The 9,960-nt window shown below is 50.8% G+C and overlaps 1 protein-coding gene across 9 annotated transcripts in view; it reads left to right on the plus strand.

Moving 5' to 3' along the window:
• Positions 1-6,466, plus strand: part of FAM222B (family with sequence similarity 222 member B) — an 88,069-nt gene extending 81,603 nt beyond the window's left edge. For 8 of the 9 annotated variants that reach the window (XM_077851991.1, XM_077851984.1, XM_077851986.1 and 5 more), the window contains one exon: positions 3,698-6,466. In XM_077851991.1, coding sequence (XP_077708117.1) covers positions 3,698-5,304 — 1,607 coding nt within the window. In that variant the 3' untranslated portion in view covers positions 5,305-6,466. The remainder of the gene's footprint in view (positions 1-3,697) is intronic. The other variant, XM_077851993.1, reaches the window with a different exon arrangement.
• Positions 6,467-9,960: the final 3,494 nt, after the last annotated feature.

Here is a 9,960-nt window from a genome sequence, read left to right on the forward strand (position 1 = left end):
CTCTTGGTTTCAGCTCAGGTCATGATCTCAGGGTCGTGAGATCCAGCCCTGCCTCCCACTCCTGCTTGGAATTCCCTTTCCCTCTGCCCCTCCTGTCCGTGCATTCTCTCTCACACACACACACATACACACACACACACACACACAAATAAAATAAAGGGGTGTCTGGGTGGCTCAGTGGTTGGGTGGCTCAGTTGTTGGGCGTTTGCCTTCTGCTCAAGGCGTGATCCCAGGATCTGGGATCGAATCCCACATCGGGCTCCCTGCGTGGAGCCTGCTTCTCCCTCTGCATCTGCCTCTGCCTCTCTGTGTGTGTTTCTCATTAATAAGTAAATAAAATATTAATAAAATAAATACGTAAAATCTTTTTTAAAAATTCTGTGAGGTACAACAAGCAGGTATCATCCCTATGTATATGAAGAATGACTGAGACCCTCAGTAGTAGGTAATAAAGCTAGTATTTGAATCTGGATCTCTCTAACTTTGTTCTAGCCATAGATGCCCTAATCTCTCTCTCTTTTTTTTTTTTTTTTAAGATTTTATTTATTTACTTGAAAGAGAGTGCACGGATGCATACATGAGCTAGGGAGGGGCAGAGGGAGAGGGAATCTCAAGCTGACTCCGTGCTAAGTGTGGAGCCTTACTACCTCTCAGTCTTACTACCCTGAGATCATGACCTGAGCCGAAATGAAGAGTCAGTTGCTTAAATGACTTGAGCTACCTAAGCGCCCCCACAGATTCCCTATTCTGTACACTGCCTTATGTCCTGATCAGTGATATCTTTGGTACCAGGTATTTAAATAAGCTGGTTATGGGGGAACCTGGCTGAATCAGTCTGTAGAGCATATGACTCTTGATCTCAGGGTTGTGAGTTTGAGCCACATGTTGGGCATATAGCTTACTTTAAAAAATAATAAAAATAAATAAGTTGCTTACAAAGCTGTGGTATCTGTGTTAGCTGTATACTTAAGGGAAGATGTTATAGAAGAAAGCTTCCAGGGTTCCTGTGTGGGAGTAAGATAAAGTGTAAAGAAAGCTTGGGTTTTTTTTTTGTTTTTTTTTTTTTAAGGGCTGGGCTTATGTCTTGTACGTGAGGTGGGTGGTACTGGATTCCAAGAATGTAGTCTCTTTTTTGTCCAATATACTCATCTCATCCTTGAGATTCTTAAACATACTATATAGCCTATATCCACCCTTCCTAGCCTTACTTCCTTGTGATTCTGATTCCTTTATTTGACTGCTCTAACCACCACTGTCAACATCTGCAGAAGCAGGACAAAAAGAACTAATTGGTGTAAGTGTCCCATTCCATACTCCTGAATCAAGCCAAGCTACCTTCCAGTGGGGGCGGTGGGGACACCCTGAGACTTGGTACTGACTTGGAACAAAGGATTCTGTTGGTCAGCAGGCCACTGTACCACCCTGTCTTACCTGGCCTGCAAGGAGAGAAGCCCACCAACACTGAGGAAGGCCCAGGGGCAGGCCTGTATTACCTGTCTGAACTAAAATCCAGCGGCTTTGGACTGCCATGACTCAGCTGAGCCCAAGGTGTCTGGGCAGAATAGAACTTATACTGACGGCACTTGCTGAGTCCACTACATGTCTGCTCTGGTTAAGGCGCTGTGCTAGGAGTGTCACGTGATTTTGGCCGGTCAGACACCTAACGTACAGTGGCTGATGTGGGCAGCTTCTAATGGAATGCTGCTGCCTTGGACTATTAGTGATCCCAGATTTTTTGGTATTTTCTTATCTAGGAGAATGTAGTGAGGGTCAGAAACTGGCCCCACTCTATGGAGACTGATGCCCATTGAGGGTCAGTGGCTTATAAGAAGCAGCAGAACACAGACTCTTCTCTCAGGGCTTTGATTCTGCTCACCAGCTACTGCTACCTAATGGATAGAAGGTTTCTGGGCGTCTTTTGCCTCCCTCTCCCTTCCTGGCCTCAACTGTCACTGTCACATTCATCCTTTTAAGACCTTCTTCAAATTGGTCATCTTACAAACATTTCATTTATGGACAGAGCATCTGTTCTGTATGCAGTGAATAAAGCAGACCTCAAACACGTGGGAGTGCCCTACTGCACTGAGGTATTGTGCCCCTGAAAGCCCAACTCTTTCCTGTACTCTTTTGCTTAGTTCTGCCTTGGTGAGCATGGGACCAAATCTCTCTGTGCCTTGTGGAGTTGATTTCTCTTTTCATGCCTCTGAAAGCAGCATTTTCTAAGCAGTTGCTGCCAGGCTAACCAGCCACGCCACTCAATGAAGGCAACTGTACCCTCTTCCTTCTTGCACACTCCTTGAGCCCCTTCCCTTTCATTTGATGCCCAGTGATGTGACTGAATGGGATCTTCTTGGGCCAAGGCAGCTGAGGCCACCAGCTGGGTATTCAGTCAGCTTAGTCTTGCTGTGTCCTGGCTGCCTTCTGCAAGGGGGAGAAATAGGGCGGGAGTTAGCTACTTGAGCCTAGGCTCCCGGCCAGGCCCTTTCCTTCTGCTGGGGCAGTCTGTGGACTTGTTCAGCAAACTTTTACTAAGCTCCCTCTGTGTATACTTAAGAGACCCCTACCTCAGAAAGGGAGAAGAGAGCTGAGACCTTTTGCAGGAGCCTGGCATCCTTAAAGAGCTCTTGTTCTCAGAGCCTTTTCCTTTTTGACTAGAAGTCTGACATCCGCCCGAGCCCCCTGATGGGTGGCCACTGGAGATGGGAACAGAGAGACTGTTAACATTAATGAGGCACATTGAGTGGGTATTTCCGCAGTCTCCAAAGGAAGGCAGGTTTTTCCTCTTTCATTTTGGAAAGTGACAGCTGACAAGGGCCAAATACAGACTATTTTTGGCTCTCAGAACTTTAAGATTCTCTGAATCCTTTCTTCTCAGCTCCCTCCCTGCTGCCCTGTCATTATTGTCACCCCCACACACACACAAGGAAATAAAGCCTTTTGATCTTCACCCAATCAGGCAAAGAGTAAGCTGTAAACAAAAGTGAACTTGCGACATAAGGCTTAGGGAAGGGATGTTGGCAGCTTATTCCTCTGCTCCTGAGAAAGAAGCATCCTGTTTGCTGTGCCAGGATGCCCACCCAGTGGGTATGGTGCCCTAGCTGCCAGGGCACAAGGGAAAGCTGCTTCCTCCCTGGCTGCCACAGGCTGAAGAGGTGCCACTCTGGGTGCCCTCTTTAGCTCGATGTCATGGGGAAGGGACTGAGTTGAGTGGCCACAGAGGGCCCTGACAAGCAGCTCTGTGTAGAACCTTCACCCCCCAAGGCCAGCATGGGCTGGTAGGGACTTGGAGAGAGTACCATATACGGGAACCAACCCTCAATTAACCTTTGTGAGAATTGGCCAGGTCTGGCTCTCCAGAATCCAGGACTTTGAAAGTTCCTCTGTTGATCTGATCTTTGGTGGCCTCATTTATAAATGAGAATCCTTGATAGTAGCTGCCTTCTAAAGCAGGAGTGAGGATTCATTGAGATAGCCTGTCACTCAGCACCAGGCCTGCCCAGTTACAAGTACTGACTAAACATTAGCAGTGCTCATTACCATAGGGGCTCAGTAAGACTGGGTCTAAGATGAAGACTAGAACTTCTTTATCCCCTGCTCCACCTAACGCCCTCAAAAGGGGAATCTAGAAGGGCTGGTTGGCTTGGCACTCATGAGCTCCCTCTCCTTCTTTGCTCTCCTTACCCTTCTCTCTCTCTAGGGGACACTACACAGAAAATGAGAGCTGCTCACTATCCTACCCCAGCCGAATTGGACGCGTATGCTAAGAAGGTCGCAAACAACCCACTGACTATAAAAATCTTCCCCAACAGTGTGAAGGTTCCCCAGCGGAAACACGTTCGTCGTACTGTGAACGGCCTCGACACATCAGCCCAGCGCTACAGCCCCTACCCGACTCAGGCTGCCACCAAGGCAGGCCTGCTTGCCATTGTCAAAGTGCCAGCCAAAAGCATACTCAAGGACTTTGACGGCACCCGAGCCCGATTGCTCCCTGAGGCCATCATGAACCCCCCAGTGGCGCCCTATGCTACTGTGGCACCCAGCACTTTAGCCCACCCCCAGGCCCAGGCTCTGGCCCGCCAGCAGGCCCTGCAGCATGCACAGACCCTGGCCCATGCCCCTCCCCAGACGCTGCAGCACCCTCAGGGTATCCCGCCACCCCAGGCGCTGTCCCACCCTCAGAGCCTCCAGCAGCCTCAGGGCCTGGGCCACCCTCAGCCCATGGCCCAAACCCAGGGCCTGGTCCACCCTCCAGCCCTGTCTCACCAGGGTCTCCAGCACCCCCCCAATCCCTTGCTGCATGGAGGTCGGAAGATGCCAGACTCAGATGCCCCCCCGAATGTGACCGTGTCTACCTCAACTATCCCCCTTTCAATGGCGGCCACCCTGCAGCACAGCCAGCCCCCGGACCTGAGCAGCATCGTGCACCAGATCAACCAGTTTTGCCAGACGAGGGCAGGCATCAGCACTACCTCAGTGTGTGAGGGCCAGATCGCCAATCCCAGCCCCATTAGTCGCAGTCTGCTCATCAATGCAAGCACCCGGGTGTCGACCCACAGCGTCCCCACGCCAATGCCTTCATGTGTGGTCAATCCCATGGAGCACACCCATGCGGCCACAGCCGCACTGCCTGCCGCAGGCCCTGTCAACCTGCCCACAGGCATCTCTCGAGCCCCCACTGGCTACCCTAGCGACCTCAAGCCAGTCGCCTGGAACCAGCACCAGCTGGCTCACCTACAGCAGATGTGCAGTGAGGCTGGTGGGACGCCGGCCCCTGGCCTGACAGGCAAGCATGCAGCAGGACGCGAGTTGGCAGGGCCTGGCTTTGTGGGCAAGGCCCCTGCCTACCCGCAGGAACTCTGCCTGGCACAGTCCTTCCATCTGAAGCCACCCCTGGAGAAGCCAACCCCATCCCCGCCCGTCAACGGCCTGGCAGCCCCACTGGCCTACCCCAATGGTCACTACTTCCAACCCCTGTGGAACAACATTCTGCCCACTCCCAATAGCGACAGCTCGGGGTCTCAGGACCTCGCCATGCCGTTCCATGGTGGGCAGCCCACGGGTGCACCCCTTGACTGTGGGACGGCTGCTGGGGCCCACTACCGAGCAGGGACTGGGGGTGGTCCAGTGGCAAGCCAGAACAGCTTGATGCAAACAGTGGATTACCTAAGTGGGGATTTCCAGCAGGCCTGCTTTCGAGAACAGAGCCTGGCCATGCTGAGCAAGGCCCACCGAGCCCCTGGCAACCGAGCTCCTGATCCCACAGATAGTCGAAATCTTCATATTCAGCACCCTGGGTATAGATAGGTAGCCCTGCTGCCCTCCACAAGCTACACATCATACATCACCCTCCTAGGTTTAGACTTACTTTGGAGTCATTGGATAGTTTCAAATTTTTCGCTCCTCCAATGTGATCATTCTTAGATGTCTAAGGGAATTTGGTGGGATCTAATTGAGGACACCAGGGGATGCCCTGTGCCCTCATCCTCCCCTCCACCATCCCCAGTAACTTCTGGGTTTATGTTAGGCCCTAACCCCAACTCCAGGCTTTTCTCTCTGCTGCCAATCAATCCCTTTACCTTGGCTGTTTCCCGCCAGCCACCTCCTGTCTTCTTGCACCTCTGCCTGTTCCCCTCAGGACTGAGGTGTGGGTAAGGTAAGGGCCCTGGGTGAGGCAGCTGTAGGTGCCCAGACCCTTAAGCTAGGCCTCTCCCTGTCTGTCTCTTTGGGACTAAGAAGCCAGACTTCCCAAGTGCTCTGGAAGCAAATTCCTTGTTCACCCAAAGATCTCAAATCAAACTCACCCAGTCTTCACCTCCCCCCACCCCCCTCCATTCCTCAGGGCTTTGTTTTACATCTACATGGATTCCAGAGCCACTGCGCTTGTTCTTGCTACTCCTCAAGGGCACCCTGCAGGTACTTGGCCATAGCCTTGAGACGTGGGGAAAAGATCCTTGTGTTGGTCTTAGTTCCTGACACCCACCCTCCCCCGGCCCCTTCCAGCCCTAGAGAAAGGTAGTAAGGTAGTGAGCATTCAGCCAACCCAAGATCCTTTGTGACCCAAGATCCCTTTGTCACTGGTGTCACTCTCCTAACTCACTTGCTGCTCCCATCCCTTACGCCCCTCCAAAACCTAAGCAAAATAAAACAGGATCTTATGGAACTAGGTAGGTGAAGGATGATCACATTGGGGTTTGGAATTAAAAACACCAAAAAAAAAAAAAATGCATTTGGTTCTCTCTACACTGGCTAAGAATATTGCTCTACACTGTAAGTTTTAAATGTCCTGTTTCTGTATGAATGTAGTGTGGGTTTGAGTAGCGTTGTGTGAGCGGCCCCACAGGTACATTCACCCTCTAGTCACCTCCTATTGCAGCCCCAGTTTAATGAAGAAAGAAAGAAAAAAAAAAAAAAACACAAAGCCTTAAGCTCTTTGAATTCTTCCTTTACCAAATGAGCATGGTTCTAACAGCTGGAGGTGGGTCTACATGGAAAACAGCCCCTCCCGCCCTTGCCCATCCTTCACCCCATGCTCGATGTGTCTCACTCCCAAGTGGCAAATAGTTGGCTAGAAATTTAAACTTTTCTGTAACTTTAAATTTAGATCATTTTGTAATTTTTTGCACCCTTCTGTTAAAGATACATAGTTGGGGTCTTTTTTTTTTTTTTTTCTTTTCCTTTTTAAACCAAATAAGCCCTTACCTTTCCTCTTGTCTCTGGGGAATATTAGCTGATGTTCTTATTTAAGATTTGGGGTTTTGTTTACTATACTATCCACTGTTCTTTAGCCAGAAATTCTCTAGTGATCTGAAGCAATGTGACTGAAGACCAGTTTTTAAATTATGTGTTGGCAAGTTGCCTTATATTTAAAAAGAGAAAAAAAAAAGAAAATGCCTGATTGTGTCATGCCAAATGATAGCAACATGAAGTCCTAATTTATTGTTCCTGATGTCCCTGCCCTCTGTGAACACTGGTACCTCCCTGTCCCTGAGCCCTTAGGGGGCACCTGCAGCTTCTGGTGCAGCCCACCCCCACCCCCAGCCCCCCCAGGCATTGACCGCCATCTCACCCAGGGCCCCCTTCCGGGTCTCACTTCTCAGAGTTACAGTGAAAGGGCACCACTGTTTCCCCTTATCCCTTGCTTGATTTCCAAACCAGGTATTTTTGCCGTAATTTTTTCCAATGCCTCTCCCTGAGAGGTGAGCTGCCATCTTAGGAAATTGGACCAGACACCAACTTGGGAGCTTTAAATCAAAACCTCAAACCCTCAAATCTCTTCCTGTGTAGGGGTGCAAATTTCTGAAGCTCTCACTCCCACCCCTAGTCTGCATGGAAAATGTACTGTGACCCCCCCTCCCCCGTTTACTTCCCCCCCAACTGCCCTTGCCTTTGGTGTGAGATGTTTCCTAGTTCACCCTGAGCCCCTCTCCCTTCTCTGCCAGCCAGTCCCCAACCAGCAATAAGGGTCCAAGCCAGGGCCTCCTGTCCACACTCCCTGCCTCCATCCCACACTGCCCCTAGGGAATACCTGGATTCCCTATGCTGTCCACATACTGTAGCATTCATTCTCCATCTCCCTCATCTTCTCACCTGTGGTGGTTTATGGGTGTGATGGGGTTTTTAAGATTATTATAAACCAGTAAAAAGAAAAAACTGACCTTCTGATCTCGTCCTATTCGTTGAATGCTGTGAATGTGTGAGGTGATTTTTCTTGTAATGGTTTCTAACCTGTCTCATTTCTAGAAGGGAAGCCAGTCCTCGTTTTTAAGAGGGGAGCCACATAGTGTTTGTCCCACTCAGGAGCCCTCCCAGTCTGTTACCCCAGAGCAAGTGCTGTGGTGGTTGGAAAGTATGGGGTAGTCACTGCAGCCAGCTGCCCAGCCCTGCCCTGCCGGCTGGGTGTGCTGTCACTCTCACTCCAAGGACCATTGAAAAAGGGATCTATCTGGTTTGCTGATAAGCCAACTGAAGACTGAATGTCCCTCCCTCCCCTTCTCCTCCAGCACTTTGGAATTCTGAGGGCCTCTGACAGTTGGAGGTCATAGGTGCTGTAATCTATAACATGCAAAGTGCCCCCTCAGAGTACAGTCCCTTCTGGGCACGCCCATCTCGGGGTGGGGGGGCTTTAGAGAAGGGCTTCACCTCCTTTATTCCTTAGGCCATCCCAGTAAAAACAAGCCTTCTACCTGGGTTACATACCTGGAGTCTGCCTAAGGTCATACCTGGGTTACATACCTGGAGTCTGCCTAAGGTCACACAGCTATAGAGCTGACCCACAAGGTGAGCCCAGCTCTGTCTTGCCTCTTAGGACAGGAGCTTGAGTCCAGCCCACATTTTGATGCAGAACCTGGCCTGAGGGGCACCCAGGTGGCTCAGCAGTTGAGCGTCCGCCTTTGGCTCCGGGTGTGATCCCGGAGACCAGGGATCAAGTCCCACATCGAGCTCCCCACAGGGAGCCTGCTTCTCCCTCTGCCTGTGTCTCTGCCTCTCTCTCTCTCTCTCTCTCTGTGTCTCATGAATGAATAAAATCTCAAGAAAATAAACCAAAACAAAATCTGGCCTGAGTTCCACAAAGCAGTTCTGCTTGCTTGCAGCATCGCTGGAATGAGGTTTGGGGTCTGGAGTCAAGTGCAACACCCACTGTTGAACACAACTCTAGAAGTTACCGTTCGACCTTCCCTGTCCCTGTGCTCTCTTGAGTGGTGCACGGCACAGGCCTGCCAGCAGAGGGAGCCCAAGCTTGACCCAGGGTGTCCGGCTTCTCTGGGAAGACGGATGCTGGACGCACGGTTTTCCACCTGTTGCCTGACGCAGGCATTTGGCAGAGCCCAGGCTTTTCCCTACCAGTTTCCTGGCATCACTGTACCAAGATGGAACCATCTGGAGAAGCAGTCTTTACTTCCTCAGCAAGGCCACCAGGGTCCCATTTCCCCCTCGGTCAGTGAATGTGACCTTTTGAAAGTCCTTAATCCTAACACAAGCTCTTTTCACTTCAGCCTGTGTGGCAAAGTGAAGGCAAAAACTCCAGCCCTTGAACCTGCCCCTTACTAAGGTAGTGGTAGTCACACACTGGGCCTGTTCCCAGGGCCAAGCAGAAAGAGTAAGGGACTTGATTGTGAAGTTTGCAAGTCTAGGGGAATAGGAATACTCCCTCCCATCTTGCCAATAAGTCTTACAGTGCCCCATGTAGCTGAACAACTTGCCAAAAAGCAAGCACAGCAAGGATCCAAACTCAATTCTACAGCCAAAATTAAAGGGAGCTATACTACCAGGATTGCTAGAGCTTCCAACAGAATCCAGGCCCTGTCCCAAACCAGCTTGAAAGAGCCCTGAGAATTCGGTTCACGCCTCCGTTCCTGTTTTGTCAGTCAAATGTGGGTAATCACAGGCACTGAGGCCTCTATGAAAAGTAAACAAATATGGATGAGAAAATCCAGGTGCCCTGTACATCTCACAAGGCCCATGGCTTAGTCCCTGGATATGGGCTGGGCTTTGGGGCTGGATGAACCTTCTGTCAAGCACGTATTTTGTGCTAGGAACAAGCACTGTCTTAGGAAGTCTTCATCACAACCAGTCGAGATAGGTCCTTTTAGTTTGGGGATGGGAGCGATTTCATTGGCCTATTGTATTAAATGAAATAATACAGGTAAAGCACCTAGCGGTGTCTGCCACGTGACAGCTATCATTACTGGACCAAGAAACACCAACTTAGGGTGGAAACCCTAGGCTTTAGTGGAGCGAGGATCAGGGGACTCCCAACTTCTAAAATGTTCAGAGCCTGCATCTCCCCATTTAACCACCAGGCGGCAGAGGCAGGCAGCTGTGCGCCGCACAAAGCCGACGCGATTCCCCTGCCGTCCGCCAGAGGGCGATGCAGCAGCCTGACTTCGGCCCTGTGACCTCGCAGTCGGGCCCTGCCTTCCAGGGCCCTGACCATCCCAGATAAGTCAGGCTGGAACCAAG

Source organism: Canis aureus, chromosome 16 (assembly GCF_053574225.1).
Source record: "Canis aureus isolate CA01 chromosome 16, VMU_Caureus_v.1.0, whole genome shotgun sequence".
NCBI lineage: Eukaryota > Metazoa > Chordata > Mammalia > Carnivora > Canidae > Canis > Canis aureus.